Source organism: Myotis nattereri (genome assembly GCF_964212035.1).
Source record: "Myotis nattereri genome assembly, chromosome: 1".
NCBI lineage: Eukaryota > Metazoa > Chordata > Mammalia > Chiroptera > Vespertilionidae > Myotis > Myotis nattereri.
The window spans coordinates 163,274,073-163,296,829 of NC_138075.1; the positions used below are offsets into that span (position 1 = coordinate 163,274,073).

At 39.0% G+C, this 22,757-nt stretch overlaps 1 protein-coding gene across 1 annotated transcript; it reads right to left on the reverse strand.

The window, feature by feature from the left end:
* Nucleotides 1-606: 606 nt before the first annotated feature.
* Nucleotides 607-18,199, reverse strand: LOC308532339 (alcohol dehydrogenase 1-like; the record flags this gene model as incomplete). Its single annotated transcript, XM_081109743.1, has 9 exons — nt 607-631; nt 2,947-3,091; nt 6,537-6,672; nt 7,209-7,469; nt 7,604-7,823; nt 7,921-8,008; nt 13,917-14,055; nt 15,948-16,049; nt 18,179-18,199. The coding sequence occupies 9 exons, from the start codon at nt 18,197-18,199 to the stop codon at nt 607-609; spliced, it is 1,137 nt and encodes a 378-aa protein (XP_080965869.1).
* Nucleotides 18,200-22,757: the final 4,558 nt, after the last annotated feature.

A 22,757-nucleotide genomic window follows, 5' to 3' on the forward strand; every position in this document is an offset into this window, starting at 1 on the left:
CTCTGCACTTAGGAGTCTGTTTCTGTTTTATTTGTTCGTATATCATTTTTGTTTGAGAAAGGCAGGCAAGACTGAGTGTCAAGGAGTTTTACCATTTTTGAACCACTGTTAACAGCCCCCTCATCTCCAACTAGAAAAACAATGCCCAACGTATGTCAAGCTCAGATTCAAAGAATTAGTCACCCCTCTTCCCACTATTTGCCCAAGAAGGCAGACTATTGGTAGATGTGCTTTTCATAACAGGCCAACTCAGCAACACATAGAGTAGTGGAGAAGGGTTCATGCTTTAAATCAGTTTTCAAAATATGCAAGCTGTCTAATGAAGCATATCCATCACATAATACATTTAAAGTGAAATCGTTAGGATGGGCAGAAGATGCATTCCATCACTAAGATATCCCTGTTTTTTCTCTTTAAGCTTTAGGCTGAAATGCAAACACCAGTTTCAAAATAGTTTATTATAACAGTTTTATTTCTTAAAATTCCAGAAGTGCTCTCTTTCCAATTTTGGGTTATATATATTGCAATGGAGTCATCAAGGTAGTGAAAAAGGAAGCAAACAGCATTGCTGAGGAAATTCACGCTCCATTTTATCATCTGGAAATCTCAAAACAAGAGGACACAGCGGATACTGAAACACAGAAATTCAAACATTGAAATGACTGACTTGCCTGCATAAATGTGGGCAGCACAAAATAATTGTAGCATGAGCATTTTAAGAGACAAACTTATCTACCAATCCCATTTGTTATCTCTATATTAATCTCCCCTCAAGGCACCAGAAAATGTTTCTGAATCAAGTTTAGTGTGTAGTCACTAAACATGGTATTTGATTTTTAGTAATAAGAGGCAAAGATGACAAGGCAAGAGAGAATTATGTACCCTTGAGAAGTCATCTCATGAGAATCCACAGTTACAGCGTGCATTTCATTCTGTGACTTTTAATCACCCTTCAGCTGGCCATGAGCTTGTCTGGTGGGGACAGAAGAATTACCATAGCCCCCTCTCTCTACTTTTCAGTTGTGAATGGCTACGTGAGGGCCATCACTTTAAACATTAGCTTCTTAGTTTTGTTCCTCATCTCCTATGGTGTTATACCCTCACTTTTAATAGCTGTGAAACAGGGCTCTATCATGAAGAATAATGTACATTTACATTGTATATTGGCAGGTACCCTAGATACATGCAGTTCTAAATGCATTTGTGTTAGGGACCTTGACTCATTAATCACTCATTTAAACACAAATTTTTACTGAGCAACTCACATATTTCAGGCATTGTACTTAATGCTAATCCAGGTGCTAAGGTCCATATCAGGTTCTACTAAGCAACCCAACTGCAATAAAGCTCACAGGGATAGCCAGTTGGGTTCACTTATCTCAAATTAAACCTGTTTCTTGTGAATCCCCACAGGAACCATAACCTGAGACCTACTCTTTTGAACCCATTGAGAACTTCAAGCTCCTCTTCAAAAAACCAAAATCCTGATACAGATATGGTGGTGACTGGGCTTTCAAAGAATTGTCCCCCACTCCACTAACCTTCTTGTCAAATTTGTCACCTCTTGGATGATGACACTTCAGGAACTCCAGCTTATCCCTACTTTAGAAGGATTAGCTAATGACCTCTCTCTTCTGGTCCCAGATTCCATCCCCTTGCCCCCCCCCACTAGGTCAGGCAGGGAGAGACATTCTCACCTTACATACACAGGGACTATGACCCTTGTCAGCAGGAAGCAGTTACTGAAAATGGACTGTCCTCCCTCATCAATCCGAAAAGATTTCAGGGATAGAAGTATCTAAGAGGGGAATGAGGCAGGATAGTAAGAAGCTAGGGGAATTCCTTGACAAGTGGAATAAAGGGAAACTGCGACAAAATAATTACACAAGGCCAAACCACTTGAGCAGTTTACAGCCGGCTAATAAATCACAAGGTTTTATCTTCCCTATCCAAGGACACTTTGGGGCAAATGGTTTATGTAGTACAGACTGTCCTGGGACAGACCTGCTTCAGCCCAGTCCCTCTTCAATAATATTCTTTAAAAATAAAACCAAAACAGAAAATAATCCTGGCCCCTTTATACACACATTTTAATGAATGAACATATTGAAGGACACACCTAAAAAGCTAATGAATATTCTGTTAAGACCCTCTGTTGAGACCTCCCCTAAGATTCCAGCCAGCCAAGGAAAGATTTTTTAAAAAGTCTCAAGACAAGGGATCTAGGGTGTGCTCTCCCTCCTGGGAGCACGCCTACTCACATTTTTCCCTTCCCCAACTTCTTCCTTCACAGGCATGCATCTCCTAAACTCCAAAGGACCCTATGAGTCTTGTAGCCAAGGGAGCAGTGAGCAGTGGCAGTTTGTCCCAGGCTTACTCTCTGAATCTGTCTCCAGGGCCCCCTTTGTCTCTGACTTCCCAGTGAGCTCCCTTCTGTCACCCAGCTGTCTCCTGTTACTTCTTCTACATCAAACCCTTCTTTCATATCATTGTCCCAGATTTATTAAACATGCTCTCAAAAGCCACCTGGACTCGACTGGTGAAATGTTTCCTGCACGAAGTCAAGAACCCACACACTTCAGGTGGCCCTAGGCAGACCCACCCAGGTGCAGAGCCCGTCCAATAACAAGAAGAGGTATCATTATCCCCATTTTTAGATAAGGACAATATCATGGGCAAAGGTAGCTGTTTAGATCACACAGTGACTGAGTAAAATGTTTAGCGCTCTTCACACTGACTTAACACTATTTCATTGCCATTTTCTAAACCATTTTCCATGCCCCCCTCTTCTATACTTGATCTGAGACCTCATTTTTCATAAAATTTTGGATGTGTTACATGTATAAGATATCTCATACAGATACATCTTACACAGACACACAACACACACACACACACACACACACACACACACACACACACGTGCGTGCGCGCGCACAGACTCACCAATTTTCATTTTCATCCTGGAACACTTCAAATGCATTGTTTATTCTTTCAAAATGGAATGTATGCGTTATAAGTGGATCTATGTTGATTTTTTTTTGCAGGTAGTCAGTTACAAGTTTAGGAATGCAATCTCTGCTTTTGTACTCTGTAGAAAAGAAGGACAACAATAAAGAAACCTAAAAAATACTAAACTAATTAAAGAATCAAATGAATTTATTATGTGTAAAATTGGCAAAAGCATTCATGGGAGTCAGTAATCCATTTCACTCTTGACCCTCTTCCTAATCTTCAGAAGTAAGGTAATTTATCCCATTGCAAAATTCTGCTATCACTTAGGAGTACCATGACACCCCAGCATTGTAGGTGAACAGTGTCAGGGCTGGGATGAACTGTTGGAGTGACCTGACACTGTCATGGTCACAGACCATCAAACCATAGTGTTCCTTTGCCTTCAGGGCATTAAGGATTTCTTCTTAAAACAGCTTACCTTCCAACTGATTTGGTTTTAGTTACCATATTCTCCCTCTACCTGTGGCTCCAGATATATCTCCTTCAAAACTTAACATTTCAGCCCTAGCTGGTTTGGCTCAGTGGATAGAGCATTGGCCTGCAGACTGAAGGGTCCCGTGTTTGATTCTGGTAAAGGGCACATGCCAGGGTTGTAGGCTCGGTGCCTGGTATAGGAGGCATGTTCAGGAGGCAGCCAATCAATGATTGTCTCTCATCATTGATGTTTGTATCTCTCTCTCCCTCTTCATTCCTCTCTGAAATCAATAAAGATATGTAAAAAAAAAAAAAAACCTTAACATTTCAACCTCAAAAATAAATTTTTCTACTTCTTCAGTGGTGTGTTGGAGAATAGTTTAGTAGAAGATGCTGGTATTATTTTCCCCATTTTTATAACTTTGAGGGGACTGAGGTTTAGAGATGTTAAGTATTTTTCACTGATTGTATTTATTATTTTTTAATTTTCTATATTTTATGATGCTTTGATATCTTGGGGCCTTCTAGACTTGGAGAGAGACTGCCTTTCCCAGGGTTTACTGATTTCTAGAGGTAGTGAACAGACTGCTTTAGCATGCTTTTGATATGCAAACCAAACAGTCTTGAGTCCCTATTCCTGATTTCTCTCTTTTTATCAGTCTCCAACATTTTGGGATACTATTCCTCTGCCCTAAATCATCCTAGGACCAGTTACCAGATAACTGAGGACCATTCCTATAGCCTAGAACCTGTTGAAACTTGCTTAGCTTTCCTACTCATCTTGCCCGTTCCTTCTCATGAAAAACACAGTAAGTCTCTGGCCCATGCTTTCCCTCAGCTCTTCTTGTCTCCTGTCTAGCCCTGGTGCTTCCCCATAAGGACCTATATGGTATGGCATGACCCCTTCTCTTGGGAACTCTGAGCAATAAACTCTTCTTTCAAGGCAATTGTCCCTGTGTCTGTCATCTTACCATGTCTGATGAAATCAAATCCTGTTTTAAAACTCTGATTCACATCCTGAAAGTGGGGAAGCTGAACCCAGAACCCAGGTTTTTATATTGCTAGCAGAGTCCTGTTTATACAACATTATGTTTTTATAAGATACTAGAGGCCAGGTGCATGGATTCATGCACCAGTGTGGTCCTTTAGCCTGGCTTGTGGAGATCAGGCCAAAACCAGCTCTCCGACATCCTCTGAGAGGTCCCAGATTGCGAGAGGGCAGTTCTCAGGTGATGCACCCTGGAATTGGGCTTCCTCCTCTGTGGTTCCAGGTGCATCACCCGAGAAGCTCAGCAGCTCTTGCATTGAGTGTCTGCCCCCTGGTGGTCATTGCACATCATAGCTATCGGTCAGACGGTCGCACGGTCGGATGGTTGCTTAGGCTTTTATATATATAGATGGTTTAAAAATAAAGCACCACAAAAAAGTTGAGTTTCTTCTTTTCTTTTCTTTTCTTTTTTCTTTTTTTAAAAAGATAGTTGGTACTCTTTATCAGAGTCCTGGCTGCAGATATTTTATGTTTCTTAATAGGGAAATTTGTACTAAAATATGTGAGTATTAGGCAATTGGTATGTAGGACTTTGAGAAACTTAGAAATGTGTCCGCATGGAAGTGGAAGGACAAAGCCATCACAGATTTCTCCATCTGAATGAGAGTTTCATTAGGGTGATTTTCCTTGGTGTATTTGTATTTAATGAGGAAGGAAGGAGACATGGCAGATACATAATGAGGAGTGTTAGGAATGGAAATACATTTCTCCAATGAAGCCAAGGACAACTAGCACTGAAAAAAAATGATCAGTGTCAATTATGCTTCACCATTCCAAGCACCAGCCTAATCTCTTTTGAAATAGTTCAATTTTTAAATTGAGTATTTATTCAAATAGGAAAATTCAGACATATAGAGTTTCTGGGAAAACAAGCTTTTATATAAGAGGTTGGTCAATGGCAAAGTTTTTTCCAGTATTTGACATCTAGGTATGAATTCAGTTTTATTTACGTTCAATCAACTCATGCAAAGCTAAGTCAATGAAGAAAAGGAAGAGCACCCAGATATTTTAGGATAGCAAAAAGGCCTCCAGTTATCTTTTGCAACATATGTGCCTTCCTCCTCATAAGCTACAGTAATCGTTGTTACTGCTACAATCTAATGTTAATTCTGTACCTATTATGTGTCAGTTTCTCTTGCCAAGTGCTTTATCTGCATCTTCTCATTTCATTGTCTCTATATTATGTAAGAACAAAACTATTATTTACTCTACTTTCCAGGAAATAGTACTGGCAATTAATGAGCTTAAATAACTTGCTAAGGAACAGGTCTGGTGAGTATTCTGACAGCAACGCCCTTGTTTTTAAGTTTATGCCAAATTAATCTTATTTGAGCATGCTAGCAAAAGTCAGAGAGCAAGCTATCGCAACTGTACTATCTCATAAAGTAGCCACTAGCCATATGTGGCTATTTAAATGTAAACTCATTAAAATTAAATATAATGAAAAGTCAGTTTTCTGGTTTCCACACATAAGATGTTCAATAGTTATATATGGCTTGTGCCTCTTTTATTGGACAGTCCAGCTCTCGGACATTTTTACCATTGCAGAAAACTCTCTTGGTCAGTGCTAGTCTGGAAGCATCTGTGGGTGTAAAGCATGCCCAGACAGGGGTTTGGAGGTGATGTTTTTGGGAAAAAGAAATTCAAATATGCCACAATAGAGTTGTTTGTTTTGTTCTTGAATAAAAAATTAGGGTGATTGTATGGTGAGAATTGGGGTTCAATACACTGAGATTTTCTTCTAGTCTAATCCTGTGCTGGGGAGCCACTCAGAGACACAATGACTCTCCACCAATTATGGAATGTCTGAGTGCCAATGAGTATGCTGCAATATGATTATTCTATATCTTAATAATATCAAAATGTTAATCTGTTTTTTTCTCCCACAGGTAATAAATACCTGTGAGGAAGACATAAGTGTGCCTTTCTATTTTAACATGTCTCCTATTTCCTTTCATAGTGGTATATTTTTCCTACCTTTTCATTCCTTCGTTTCTTGCCAAGGACAATGCAGGGTGACCAGGTTTCTGGAAAAGGTGATGTGGCATCAAAGACCTACCTCCCAAAAAGCTGCCTTTCAGGGTTCTCCCAGAGTTAATCAACAGTGGATCAAAGGAGAGTTGTTCACGGCTGGGGGCTATTCCCATAATCACACAGACTCCATAGCTCCGACGGCATGACTCCAAAGCTGCAACCTAATTTCAGCAGTAGATTGATTAGCATCTCAGTACCCTGAAATCATACCTCTTTTGACTCACAATCCTAAAACATATTTTCAGGGGTGCTGTATGAGGGAAAAAGAAAAAATAGAATAGAATAGAATAGAATAGAATAGAATAGAATAGAATAGAATAGAAAAGAAAAGAAAAGAAAAGAATAGAATAGAATAGAATAGAATAGAATAGAATAGAATAGAATAGAATAGAATAGAATAGAATAGAATAGAATGTGGTATCCCCCTCCAACCCCTCCCCTTGAGATCTTAGGCAAGTTGCTTTAACTTAATCACAATTACGTTTTTAAATCTTGAAACTGGGGATTAGTACTTAATTCATAAAATGATATGAAGATTAAAGGGGATAAAGTGTATAAATATCTTGGTGCAAGGCTCATAAGGTGGACTCAAAAATAGTTAAAAATTATAGTAATTTCATGTCTTCATAAAGTTAATTTAATATGTACCCACATCTTGGCAAGCGACTTCCCCTCACTGTGCCCCAAAACCACTTACCATGGTATCAATGAGTCCGATGGCCTCAAAGGCAAAGTCAGCACCAAAGCCTGTCATTTCAACTACCACCTGCTGAACAGGCTTCTTGAGGTTCCGAGGGTTGAGAAAATCTGTGACTCCTAATGCTCTTGCCCTGGGAAATTTCTTCTCGTTGATGTCAACCCCAATGATCCTACAAGCACCAGAGGCTTTGCATGCCATGACTATGGCTGAACCAATTCCTCCAAGTCCAAAGACAACACAGGTGGAACCAGGAGTAACCTACAAACCCAGAAGATAAATTTCTATTAGAAAAAAGCCACTTTGGTTTATCTCTAATGGAAGAAGCTCTCTGATTGAATGGCTCCCAGGATGTAGGTAAAGTCACTGAAAACAGCACAAAAGTACATTCTTACCTTTGCAGTGTTAAACACGGCTCCAAAGCCCGTAGGCACCTCACAGCTAATGATACAGACTTTATTCATTGGAGAAGCATCATCAATTTTTACCACTGCAATTTCATGCACAACAGTATATTCAGTGAAGGTGCTAGTGCCAAAAAGATGATGAATCTTCTGTGCTTTGCAGGTAAACCTGCTGGTTCCATCTAACATTAATCCAGTTGGAGAAAGAATACTGTGTGACATAAAAATACAGGATTTTAGTTCCCAGTCAATACCTATCCCAATGAAAACAAATTGGATGAAATGAAGTCAGAAAAATTGAAACTAACTCTTCCTTCACACATACGTTGCCCTTGGGGTGCAAACAAAAACAGCATTCTCTGCACTCTGGAAGAGGTATCATTAAGACTTTATCTCCTAAAGAAAAAAGAACAAACAAAGTGAGAATCTTGGGCAGAGGCATGGAATGCAATCTACACTAATAAAAGAGAAACATGGTAATTGGCATACAACCGCTACCCTTCCCATTGGCTAATCAGGGAAATATGCAAATTAACTGTCAGCCAAGATGGCGGCTGGCAGCCAGGCAGCTTGAAACTAACATGAGGCTTGCTTGCTTCACTGACGGAGGACTCCAACGTTCCCCGCCTGCCACTGCCAGCCTCTGAGCTTGCAGTTTGAAACATTGTAACGAATATAGAAGCTAAACAAAACCCCAGGTGCTCGCTTCGGCAGCACATATACAAAACCCCAGAAACCAGCTTTCAACCGGCTGGGATCTCAGAGCTGGAGTTGATACAGAGTTTCGAGAACGGAAACAAACCAGATACCTGCTTTCAGGAGCGGAGGCCTAAGAGCTGGAGCCTCAGAGCTAAAGCTGGCCCAGAATAAAAAAAAAAGAAAAGAAAAAAGGAGCAGTTGGGAGCTTCAGTCCCAGCCTGAAAACAGCCCTCAGCCCCTCACCCAGACTGGCCAGGCACCCCAGTGGGGACCCCCAACCTGAAGGGTGTGTGACCAGCTGCAAACAGCCATCAGCCCCTCATCCAGGCTGGCCAGGCACCCCAGTGGGGACCCCCACCCTGATCCAGGACACCCTTCAGGGCAAACCAGCCGGCCCCCACCTGTGCACCAGGCCTCTATTCTATATAGTAAAAGGGTAATATGCCTCCCAGCACTGGGATCAGCGTGACAGGGGGCAGCGCCCAAACCCCCTGATTGGCCCTGCTCTGTGGGTGATAGAGGGTGGCGCCCCAACCCCCTGATCGGCCCTGCTCTGTGTGTGACAGGGGGCAGTGTGCCAACTCCCCTATCGGCCCTACTCTGTGAGTGGCAGGGGGGAGCTCCTCAACCCTCTGATGGGCCCTGCTCTGTGCATGACAGGGGGGAGCTCCTCAACCCCCTGTTGGGCCCTGCTCTGTGCGTGACAGGGGGTGGCGCCACAACCTCCCCATCGACTCTGCCTTGAGTGTGACAGGGGGTGGTGCCCCAACCCCCCAATCGGCCCTACCCTGAGTGTGACTGAGGGTGGCATCACAACCTCCCAATCTGCCCTGCTCTGTGCATGACAGGGGGCGGTGCCCCATCTCCCCAATCGGCCCTGCTCTGAGCCCGACCAGGGGCTTCACCTAGGGATTGGGCCTGCCCTCTGCCACCCGGGAGCAGGCCTAAGCCAGCAGGTTGTTATCTCCCGAGGGGTCCCAGACTGCGAGAGGGCACAGGCTGGGCTGAGGGACCCCCCCACCCCGAGTGCACAAATTTTTGTGCACTGGGCCTCTAGTCCTATATAATAAAGAGGTAATATGCAAATTGACCCCAGTGCCCTTGTGTCACAAGATGACCACTCCCACGTCATCACAAGATGGCTGCCCCCATGTTGTCACAAGATGGCTGGCACGGGAGGGCAGTTGGGGGAGATCAGGCCAGTAGGGGAGCAGTTAGGCGTCAATCAGGCTGGCAGGGGAGTGGTTAGGGGGCAATCAGACAGGCAGTCAGGCGAGCGGTTGGGAGTCAGCAGTCCTGGATTGTGAGAGGGATCCCAGATTGGAGAGGGTACAGGCTGGGCTGAGGGACCTCCCTCACCCCAGTGCATGAATTTTGTTCACTGGGCCTCTAGTAAGCATTATATTTACTGATAGGAAATTATTTATAGTGCATGTTATCAATTTGTTTTAATGATAATTATTACTTAAGTTAATTATTTCACTTTGGATTGGAAACAAATCAATTTTAATGCAAATTAGACCTTTTTAATTTATTTTTACTTTAAATCAACTTATATTTTAATTCAGAAATTTAAATACACACATTCATAGCAACTATAAAAAAATACACCTTGTTTTTTTAAAATGGCATTTTCAAGAAGGGCATTTTAGCCAAAAAGCAACAGCAAAATTTACATGATTACAGTAGGCTGAATCTTCACATAATATCCTTTAAACATCAGAAGTAAAATTATCACACAACCCTCTCCTGCCATCAAATTATTTCAAGCCTAATACTAGTGCTCTAATGAAAAGATGTATAGCAATCTCTTTTTCTCTGAACAGCATATGCTCAGAAAAGCATAAACACCATTTTCATTTCTTCAGCATCTTTTCCCCTAGCACTCTTCTTTTAGCTCCTACAGCAATTACTGTTAGGTCAACCTAAGTCTAAAAAGTAAGGCTTTAGATGAGTGGCCAGTGACATAATTTCTTATTCTTTATAATAGAAAATTTGGGCATACTGTTAAACTGCAAGGCATTTGGCATATGCATACCAGTCTTCAACATGTACTGAAATTTACTAAGCAAGGCGAGGACTCAGATTATCTTAATATTTAAAGCATCAACAATGACATTCTTTTAGAAACAAAGAAAACTAAATAAAATTTGATGTTATCATAAAATGGTTTTGCTCTAGCGCTTTTCACACCCCCCCCCCTCCCCACCATTAAATTGTAAATCCTTGAACTTCCTGAACTTCCTAATGTAACTGGGAAGATATGACTTGAACGTGTTCTGTATAAAATAGTTTACGTAGTTGAATGATAAAAGAGCACAGAAAAAAGTATTTGCAAAGATGTTTACATAACTCATTTCTCAACCTCACCCATCCTATATTACAAACACTGACTCCCATGTGCTCCTTGGGCTCCTCTGAAGCATAGAACACAGTATATGACTTGGATGATTTTTTTCCATTCTCCTAAGTATGGTACATAATCAGTACCATTCTAAATGCCACAGGGAATTAGGACTTAACCTCTCCCGGAAACCCCATTGAGGAAAGCTGCGATAGACACTCGCACACCTCTTCTTCCCCAACCACTCTCCCCATGGTATCTGTTTAACTAATAGCCAACTTTGTCCTGTATTCATAACCCCAGGGGAAAATTGTTTGAAAATGCCTAACTTCAAATATTTAAATCTTAATCTTCCTCTTAAGTTATATTTTTATCTTCAGTACATACTTTTGTCAAGTTCAGTATAGAACAAGTAATGACTTTTTACTTATTTTCTATCCACAAACAACAGAAATCCTCAAAATTTTTCTGGAGATTTGGATCCAGAATTCCTAAAAAGTTTGCATAATATTAAGATACATATAAATTTTGGGTTATCCTATTCTTATAAACTGATGATGAAAGATGAATTATTTTGCTCCAAAAGGTAATGTGAATTTTGAAAACTTGCTGACTCTTAAGAGGATAAGCAAGTGGTAAAAGATGGAAAGGTTTTTGTGATATGTGCTAACTGGAAAACTCTTAAGATTCTCTTACTAAGTCATAGGAAATAATTGAAGAGAATCTCATCCACACTAAGTGAAACTCTTTTATCATACAACATAATTTGGAACAAGATTATTTTTCTTGCTAAAACGCTGGGGCAACAGTTTGTTTACCTTCTTCTGTGATTTGACCTCTTTCCTTTTAAGACAATGGTGGCAAAGATTCTAAAACAAGAACCTTTCAATCAGTTAAAAACCTATCCCAACATATTAATATGCTTGTCATACTACACTATACTGTGATCATGGGTTGGCAAACTTGTTTTGTAAAGGGTCAGGTGGTAAACATTTTAGGCTTTGCAAATTACAGCCTCTGAAGCAACTACTCAACTCTGTCACTGTTGCACATGTATAAGATGCTATTTTTTTTCTAAAATCATTACACTGAAAATTCAGGGACATCTTATACATGGAAGTCAGCCGAGGAGGGAGCTATGCTGGTGCATAGCTGCTCATACTTTGTGAAACAGGCTTTCTCCAATCATGAGCCTTATTGTTATTGACATCAGCTGATACTGTAACTGGAGGTGGAGAGTGCACAGATGCAGCAGGGACTAGAGCATTCCAAGCCCATGAAGATGTCAAACAATAAAAAGATAAATAGCAGTAAGCAATTGTCTTACTCTGCAAAATTCAAACTGAATGTAATCAGCTATGCAAAAGAGCATGGAAATAGAGCTGCAGAGAGACAATTTGGACCTCCTCCCACTGAGTGTCTGATAGGACAGTGGAGAAAACAGGAAGAACAACTTAAGATGCAAAAAAAAAAAAAAAAAGAAGGCCTTAAGAGGAAAACCAGCAAAATGGGCAAACTTGGAGCAGAGGCTTAAGACTTGGATTGTGGAGCAGTGCCAGAGTGTCTTATGTGTGTCAGACAAGCTTATTCAATGTCAGGCAAGAATGTTTGCAAGTGAAATGAACATTGTTGATTTTACAGAAAAGGCAAAATGCTGCTTCAGTTTCATGAGGAGAGAAGGGTTGGCCATGAGAACACAAACAAAGTTAGCTCAGAAAATGCCACCAGTTTATGAGGATGATCTCACATATATAGACAGTGACTCAAAAGACAGCAGTGATACAATAGAATTCAAAGAAATTGATATGTCTGGAACTAATAGTGATGAAGAAGAGAGCAGTGATGCAACAGAGGCTGAATAAAGTGATATACTGTATAATATAATACTGGTATGTAAACATTACCTGTGGCAATTACTAAATAAAAATGTGTTCTGTTTTATGTTTAAAATATTGATTTCTTAATTTTGAGTTGGAAAACTGGGGGGCATCTTATACATGGGGGCATCTTATACACAGAAAAATATGGTAGTTCTGAATTTTTTGCATCTGGGTTCTGAGCTTTATATATGCTAGCTGTTTTTCAGAAAATCGAAGGTAAGAAGTCATAGGCTTCTTCGGATAACTACTCAAAGTGGATGAAAGCCATCTGGGTATATACCCAGATCTAAAGGGAGCACGCAGTCAGCTTCCACAGTCTGCACAGAGCTCCGCTCTGGACTTCCCCAGGGTGCTCAGCACTCCTCAGACACCCCAAGAAGCGGCATTGCACCCCACGGTCAGTGGCCAGACCCCAATCTCACAAAGTGTCCTGGCTCAGCAGAGCAACCCCAACAAAGGCAACTTGAACCTGTGTTCAACCTTCCGAGTTTGCAAATAGACCTTTAAAATACAAAATAAAAATTGAAGATTTTTCTCTAATAACATTGAGGCTCAAAGGCAATAGAGACCTAAGTCTAAGGATGTGTGGTATAAGGCCTGTCCACTTTTATTAGTGTTCTATGCCAGGAGCATAGCAGAGTGTTACACTCAGTAGGCACTTAGTAAATATTTGTTGAAAGAATGAATTAATACTGTAGTGTTAATGATAGAATTAGTACTAATTATGAGATATATTATTAAGAGCGCAGAATTTGAGGTAAGACAACCTGTATTTCAATGCTAGCTCTGCCATTAAGTAGCTAAATCAACTTAATGAGATGATTAGCTGGCCAAAGCTTACATTTTCTCATACATAAAATAGGTATAAAATATCTATGACATCTTTGTGGTTGGAAAATGTGATATTGTAAAGCATTATCCAAAGTGTTTGGAACACGAATTGTATCCAATGTTGAAGAAGTAATTGCAAATTCTTGATGAAACTTTTATAGATGCTACAGACAAGTTAAAGGATTATCATATGTGATATGTGTGTGTATCTAGAAAAAAATTTTAACCATACATAATTTTAATCTGATGATATTCCAATATCTTGTATATATTTGCAGCTTTTAGTTTAATTTGAGATGGGTAGACTAGAGATAATCTCTATGGAAATGAGTGGAGAAAATTTCTTTTTATTTGAGTTTTTTCAGATAAACACCCATTTTAAAGATTCTGAATCTTAGGCTGACTATTTTTTATATATGTGTGTGAATGCATTTAAATATTTTTGTTACTGTGTGATGAGTTTGGCTCTCTCAGGTGGTTTGGGGAAATGTCAGGGAGTGAGATAGGAAAGGAGAATTTACTGGATTGGCACCATATCTTGTCCAATTACCTGGTTTCACAGAGGTTACACCTTCTCCAACACTCTCTATGATTCCAGCTCCCTCATGGCCCAAAACTGCAGGAAGAGGTACTTTGTTTCTCCCTTCTAGGATGTGCAGATCGGTACCACAGATCCCAGAAGATAGAATCTGAAAGGTGATTAAATGATTGGAGATAAAATGCTTTGTCATAAAATTGGATCTTTCAGAAAAATGCAATATTTCCCAAACTAGCAACAGAATATATTCTTTAAAACCTTGACTATATATTTGATATGTTATTGACTGCACTCTTGCAGTATAGCTATTTCAGAAAGCAGACCAAAACACTTAGTTTGCCTCTGTCTTTATAATTTTATTTAGGCCTCTTTAACATCACAGTGAATTTAACATTATCATTGAAGTATTTTCTAGCTCTTTGCCAGGAAGAGCTATGTGTTCTATGGGATGTGATGAAATAGACAACCCAAAATTTATGGTCTATTTTGATACCTATACTTAAATATATAGAGGGGACTCCTGGGTATCAAGGTATATATGCTTCTCTTTTGCATTGCTCTTAATGCCCTCCTCCCATCCTCAATAGAAAAAGTTAAAACATGTTATGTTTCCTATCCTGATCCTGGCAACCTGTTGCATGACTTGTAGCTAATATCCAAAAGGACAAGTGGAATTGCTGGATCATAAGGCAGTTCCATCTTTAATTTTTTGAGGAACTTCCATACTGTTTTCCACAAACAACAAGTGTTGGCGAGGATATAGAGAAAATCACCTTCATTTTTGAAAGATAGTTTTGCTGGATTTTTGGTTGACAGTTTTTTCTTCAAGCACTTTGAATATGTTATCTCTCCACCCTCTGGATTTCATTGCTTCTTATATTAATTTTATTGGGGTTCTCTCGTATATGATGTGTCATTTTTCTCTGGCTTCTTTTAAAACTTTGTCTTTGAACACAGAATTTGGCTTGATATGTCTATGATATTGTAGATCTCTGTGTTTATCCTACTTGAAGTTCATTGGGCTTCTCAGATATGTAGGTTCATGTTTCAGCATATTTGGAAATGTTTTCAGCAATTAATTTTTTAATTTTCTAGGCCCCCTTTTCTCCTTCTGGGACACTGATTATGCATATGTTGATATGCTTGATGGGGTTCCACAGATTTCTATAAGTAGGAGCTGGGTCAGGGCAGGGTACCCTTGTTTTCTCAGCCATGACTGAGAAGAATGTCTGCCCTATTATATAACAGCATTTGGAATAACTTTATAATTGTGAAAAACCCAAGAAGTTTTTTGGTCAATAATTACCTGTGTTGACTTTTAAAGTATTAAAAAAAGTGCATCTAAAACATTAAAAGACATTTCAGCATTTATTATATTGCCACTTTAACAAAATGAAATAATCTCACTATTATACATGTTAATACAGATCTACATGTAAATCAGAGAGACCCTTAATTATTTTTAAATAGAAAATGACACATGTGGTTTCTAAAGATTAAAAAAAAAAAAAAAACAAAACACAAATTTTCTTCTTAATTCCAATCATTTAAAAAATATATATTACTATATTTTCTTAGGTGTTCTAGTCATATGATTATATAATCTATAATAAAGATAACTTGTTCAACATTTCCAAATTTAAACCACTCCTTTTATTTTCTTCTATTTTTGCATACACTAAAATCACCAAAATAATCTTGAAAACAAATGATACTTGAAGACATCCCCATTTTTTTTCTGGATTTAATGAGATTGCTTACTATTTTACATTTATTATAATGTTTGATTGTCGGCTTTGATAATAGAATTTATCATGCTCAGCCACTTCTGTTTATTTCAGTAGTAGTTGTGATTGTTAAAATTTATCAAATGCCTTTTCACTATTTACATATTTAATTTGCTATTGTAATAATTTTATGAATAAATGTTTTAATATTGATTAATCTTGCAAAAAAAATGACACTTGTTCTTCTAAAATTGTAAAATTATTGTAAACACAAATATCCACATGCATACCTGCAAAAAGTATCATTTATATTTACCTTAATTCGAACCTCACAAGCCTTTGGTGGATCAACTTCAAGTAGTTCAATGGACAGGGGAGCATTTGCCCTCCAGGCAATGGCTGCCCTGCATAAAATCACCTATTTAAAAAAAAATGAAAATTTACTGCCATGAAACTAAAATTAGTGAAAAACATAGTTAAATTCACTTCTATGCTGACTGATCATTTTGGTTGTGTCACTTTGAAATGCAGATGATCTATTGCATTCAATGAAAGCAATCACATGTGTGAATAATAATTTACAATGTTGTAATGTGAAACCAGTGATATCTATATACTTATCTGTCTGTAGAAATATTAGGTGAATGTTTTTCTCTCTATATGCATCTCATGTCATCCTATGATATAGTAGATAGTGTTTGTTTAAAAAATAGTTTTATCACATAAATCTGATTGATACACTTTATTCTTAGGAAATATCTTTTCTGCATTCCAAATGATACACGATGTTAATATTGGCCAACTGATCTTTGGAGCACAGTTCATTTTTAGATTCTAAATTTCTGCATTATAATTTTTAATATTAACCATTTATTTAAAACAGATTAAAATTCATAATGCAAAGAAAATGATAAGAAATGATACAAGACAAAAATATTAATTTTGTTTGTTTAGTCAATTTCACTCATAGAACATAGAACATCTTATCTTACCTTGGTACTTAGTTCCTGTGTCTTGTAAATTATTTCTTTATTTCATTTTTATTTTTAAATCTCTATACAGATTAAGCTTATATATTTATTGATTGATTTCCCCACCTAAATTAATCAGTGACTGCATTTGGAGGATGATTTTAATTTTTTTTCTTTTTTTTTTTTAGCCGCCCCTACCCCCCAGTGTCTTATGTCCATTGGTTATGCTTATATGCATGCATACAAGTCCTTCGGTTGATCTCTTACCCCTCTCCCTCCTGCCCCCCAACCCTCCCCAGCCTTCCCGCCGCAGTTTGACAATCTGTTTGAGGCAGCTCTGCCTCTGTATCTATTGTTCAAAAGTTTATAATGGTCTCTATTATCCATGAATGAGTGAGATCATGTGGTATTTTTCCTTCATTGACTGGCTTATTTCACTTAGCATAATGCTCTCCAGGTCCATCCATGCCGTTGCAAATGGTAAGAGTTCCATCTTTTTACAGCAGCATAGTATTCCATCGTGTAGATGTACCACAGTTTCCTAATCCATTCATCTACTGATGGGCACTTAGGCTGTTTCCAGATATTAGCTATGGTGAATTGTGCTGCTATGATGGGCGCATATATCCTTTCTGATTGGTGTTTCTGGTTTCTTGGGATATATTCCTAGAAGTGGGATCACTGGGTCAAAAGGGAGTTCCATTTTCAGTTGTTTTGAGGAAATTCCACACTGTCTTCCATAGTGGCTGCACCAGTCTGCATTCCCACCAGCAGTGCACGAGTGTTCCTTTTTCTCCACATCCTCTCCAGCACTTGTCGTTTGTTGATTTGTTGATGATAGCCAGTCTGACAGGTGTGAGATGGTACCTCATTGTTGTTTTGATTTACATCTCTCGGATGATTAGTGACTTTGAGCATGCTTTCATATGTCTCCTGGCTTTCTGAATGTCCTCTTTTGAAAGGTGTCTATTTAGATCCTTTGCCCATTTTTTGATTGGATTGTTTATCTTCCTTTTGTTAAGTTGTATGAGTTCCCTATAAATTTTGGAGATTAGGCCCTTATCAGATATGATATTGGCAAATATATTTCCCCATGCAGTGGGTTTTCTCGTTGTTTTGTTGATGGTTTCTTTTGCTGTGCAGAAGTTTTTATTTTGATATAGTCCCATTTGTTCATTTTCTCTTTAGTTTCAAGTTCCCTAGGAGCTGTATCAGTGAAGAAATTGCTTCGGCATATGTCTGAGATTTTGTTGCCTTAGAATTCTACCAGAATTTTTATGGTTTCCTGTCGTACATTTAAGTCCTTTATCCATTTTGAGTTTATTTTTGTGTATGGTGTAAGTTGGTGGTCTAGTTTCATTTTCTTGCATATATCTGTCCAATTTTCCCAACACCATTTATTGAAGAGACTATCTTGACCCCATTGTATGTTGTTGCCTCCTTTGTCAAATATTAATTGAGCATATTGGTTCGGGCCGATTTCTGGGCTCTCTATTCTAGTCCATTGATCTATATGCCTGTTCTTGTGCCAGTACCAGGCAGTTTTGAGAACAATTATGGACGCTAGGACCCTTACTCTGAATTCTTTTGCTGTCATGTTGCATTTTTCTGTCAGTGGCTTTGTAATACATCTTGATATCTGGTGTTGAGATCCCACCTACTTTGTTCATTTCAGGATTGCTGCAGCAATTCGGGGTCTTTTTTTATTCCAGATGAATTTTTGGAGAGTTCATTCTAGATCTGTGAAGTATGCCATTGGTGTTTTAATGGGAAGTGCGTTGAATTTATAGATTGCTTTGGGTAGTATGGACATTTTAATGATGTTGATTCTACCAATCCATGAACACGGTATGTTCTTCCATCTGTTTATGTCTTCCTCTATCTCTTTTTTCAATGTCCTGTAGTTTTCTGAGTAGAGGTCTTTTACCTTTTTAGTTAAGTTTCTTCCTAGGTAGCTTAATTTTTTTGGTGCGATGGTAAATGGGATTGTTTTTATAATCTCTCTTTCTGAAAGTTCACTATTGGTGTATAGAAATTCCTCAGATTTCTTGGGGTTAATTTTGTATCCTGCTACATTGCCAAATTCATGTATTAAGTCTAGTAGCTTTTTGATGGAGTCTTTAGGGTTTTGTATGTATAATATCATGTCATCTGCATATAAGGATAGTTTTACTTCCTCTTTTCCAATTTGGATGCCTTTTATTTCTTCTTCTTGCCGAATTGCAATGGCTAATACTTCCAGTACGATATCGAACAGGAGTGGTGAGAGCGGGCATCCCTGTCTTGTTCCTGTTCTTAGGGTTAATGGTGTTAGTTTTTGTCCATTGGGTATGATGTTGGCTGTGGGCCTGTCATATATGGCTTTTATTATGTTGAGGTATGATCCTCCTACTCCCACCTTGCTGAGAGTTTTTATCAAAAATGGGTGTTGGATTTTGTCAAATGCTTTTTCTGCATCAATTGATATGACCATGTGGTTTTTTTCTTTCAATTTGTTTATGTGATGTATCACGTTTATTGATTTGCAGGTATTGTACCATCCTTGCATCCCTGGGATAAATCCTACTTGGTCATGGTGTATGATCTTTCTGATGTACTGCTGGATCTGATTTGCTAAGATTTTGTTGGGGATTTTGGCATCTATGTTCATGAGGGATATTGGCCTGTAATTCTCTTTCATTGTGTTGTCTTTACCTGGTTTTGGTATTAGGGTGATGCTGGCTTCATAGAATGAGCTTGGAAGTGTTCCTTCCTCTTGAATTTTTTGTAGTAGTCTGAGGAGGATAGGTTTTAGTTCTTCCTTGAATGTTTGGTAAAACTCCCCTGTGAAGCCGTCTGGTCCTGGGCTTTTGTTTGCTGTAAGCTTTTTGATGACTGCTTCAATTTCTTCCATAGTTATTGGCCTATTGAGATTTTTAGATTCTTCCTGATTGAGTTTTGGAATGTTGTATTTTTCTAGGAATTTGTCCATTTTATGAATGTTGGAGTAGAGCTGTCCATAGTATTTTTTAACAATCATTTGTATTTCTGTGGGGTCTGTTGTTATTTCGCCTCTATCGTTTCTGATTTTGTTTATTTGGGTCCTCTCTCTTTGCTTCTTGGTGAGTCTGGCTAGAGGTTTGTCAATCTTGTTTATCCTTTCAAATAACGAGCTCTTGGTTTCATTGATTTTCTGTATTGTTTTTTTGGTCTCTATGTCATTTATTTCTGCTCTAATCTTTATTATCTCCTTCCTCCTGCTCACTCTGGGGTTTTCTTGTTGCTCTCTTTCTAATTCTTTGAGTTGTAGAGTTAGCTGATTTACTACCATTTTTTCTTGTTTTTTTGAGATAGGCCTGTAGAGCTATAAACTTCCCTCTCAGGACTGCTTTCATCGTGTCCCATAGGTTTTGGATTGTTGTGTTTTCATTGTCATTAGTTTCCAGGATGTTTTGAATTTCTTCTTTGATCTCATTGGTATCCCATTCAATATTTAATAACGTGCTATTCAGCTTCCAAGTGTTTGAGTATTTTGGATTGTTTTTATTGTAGTTTAATTCTAATATTATCCCATTGTGGTCTGAGAAGTTGCTTGGTATGATTTCAATCTTGTTGAATTTGGGGAGACTTTGTTTGTGACCCAATATGTGGTCTATTTTTGAATCTGTCCCATGAACCTTTGAGTAGAATGTATATTCTGTGGCTTTGGGGTGAAGTGTTCTGTAGATGTCAATTAAGTCCATCTGATCTAGTGAGTCATTTAGGATTGCTGTTTCTTTGCTGATTGTTTGTCTAGAGGATTTATCCAGTGGTGTCAGTGGTGTATTAAAGTCCCCTACCATGATTGTATTGTTGTTGATCTCTCCTTTGATATCTTCCAGGAGTTTTTTATGAATTTGGGTGCTCCTGCATTGGGTGCATATATGTTTACCAGGGTTATATCTTCTTGTTGTATTGATCCCTTTAGTATTATGAAGTGGCCTTCCTAATCTCTTGTTATGGCCTTCACTTTGAGGTCTATTTTGTCCAATATAAGTATTGCTACCCCAGCTTTTTTTTCCTTTCCATTTGCCTGAAAGATATTTTTCCATCCCTTCACTTTCAGTCTGTGTGAGTCCCTTCTAATGAGGTGGGTTTCTTGTAGACAGCAGATGTATGGGTCATGATTTTTTATCCATTCAGCCACTCGATGTCTTTTGTTTGGAGCATTTAGTCCATTTACGTTTTAAGTTATTATTGAAAGGTACTTGTTTGTAGCCATTTCTTTTTTTGAGTGTGTGGCTGTTTTCTTTCTGAACTTTTTATTTATTCTTTTTACACCAGTCCCTTTAGCATTTCTTGCATAGCTGGCTTGGTGGTGATAAACTCCCTTAGCCCTTTTTTGTCTGTGAAGCTTCTTATTTCTCCTTCAATTTTGAATGATAGCCTTGCTGGATAGAGTATTCTTGGATTCAGTCCTTTGTTTTGCATCACTTTGTAAATTTCTGTCCATTCTTTTCTGGCCTGATGTGTTTCTGTTGAGAAATCATTTGATAATCTAATGGGAGATCCTTTGTATGTAACTTTCCATCTCTCTCTTGCAGCCTGTAAGATTCTCTCTTTGTCCTGAACATTTGCCATGGTAATTATGATGTGTCTTGGTGTGGGTCTTTTCGGGTTCACCTTCTTTGGGACTCTCTGGGCTTGTGTGACTTTTTTCTTCCCCACCTCAGGGAATTTTTCTGATATTATTTCTTCGAATAGGTTTTCTAATCCTTGTTCATCTTTCTGTTGTTCTGGCACCCCTATTATTCATATGTTGTTTCGTTTCATGTTGTCCTAAAGCTCCCTTAGGCTCTCCTCCTGTCTTTTAATTTATTTCTCAAATTGCAGTACAGTTTGGGTGTGTTTTGCTTCCTTGTCTTCTAATTCACTAATTTGGTCCTCCACTTCTAGTCTACTGTTGATACTTTCCATGGTGTTTTTTTTTTTTTTTAAATATATTTTATTGATTTTCCACAGAGAGGAAGGGAGAGAGATAGAGAGTCAGAAACATCGATGAGAGAGAAACATCGATCAGCTGCCTCCTGCACATCCCCCACTGGGGACGTGCCCGCAACCCAGGTACATGCCCTTGACCGGAATCAAACCTGGGACCCTTCAGTCCGCAGGCCGACGCTCTATCCACTGAGCCAAACCGGTTTCGGCTCCATGGTGTTTTTTATTGAAGCTATATCGCTCTTCATTTCTTCTTGGGTCTTACTTAAGTTGTTGACTTTTTCGTCTGTTTCTTCTAGCTTTTTGCATATGTTATTGACTTTTTCCTCCATCCAGTTTTTGCACGCTAGGACCCTTACTCTGAATTCTTTTTCTGTCATGTTGCATGCCTCTGTATCACTTAGCTGCTTTTCTGGCGAGTCCTCCTTTTCTTTCCTTTGGGGGTTTCTTTGTCTACCCATGTTTGATCTCACTGACATATCTAGATGTTGAGTCGTTCAGTGGCTGCTCCCTGGGTGGTAGTAGCTCCTTGGGCTGTGGTTGCTCTTCGGGTGGTTGTGGTAGCAGCTTCTCCTCAGTTGGCAGCAGCTCCTCTGGTGGGTGCTGTTCACAGCTGTGGTGGCTCTTCTGGCTGGTGGGGGGAGGTTTCATGTACAGCTGCTGTTCCTCAGACAGAGGGTGTGGTGCTCAGGCGGCTGCTGTTTCTTGGATCTGCTGCATTGATTTAAAGGCACAAAATACAACACAACAAGGCACCACATACCAGGCACTAAACACAAATATATTCACGATATTAATTACCCCACATAAAGGTGACCACCCGAATTAAGAGAATTAGGGGATAAGGAAGAAAGAAGAGAAAAAGATAAAAGAGAAAAAAGAAAAGAAAAGAAAAGTGGGGGGGGGGGAAAGGAGTGCAAAAATGAAATTGGGAAAAAGGAGAGTGGGGGCGGGGAGAAAGAAAAAAGAAAAAAAAAAGAGCCAAAACAGAGACTGACGTAGAAAAAGGGAAGAGACTATTTATATGAGGAGAAAACTCCTATAGAACCACCACTAATCCCAACAAATTTCAGCAACAGTTCCCTGGAGATGAATGCAAACTAGAAACAACCAATAATATCAAGAGAGGCAAGGGAAAACAGAAGCACAAAAATAACCGCGGGGGGGGGGGGGGGTTTGAAGGGAGGGGAAAAACCAGC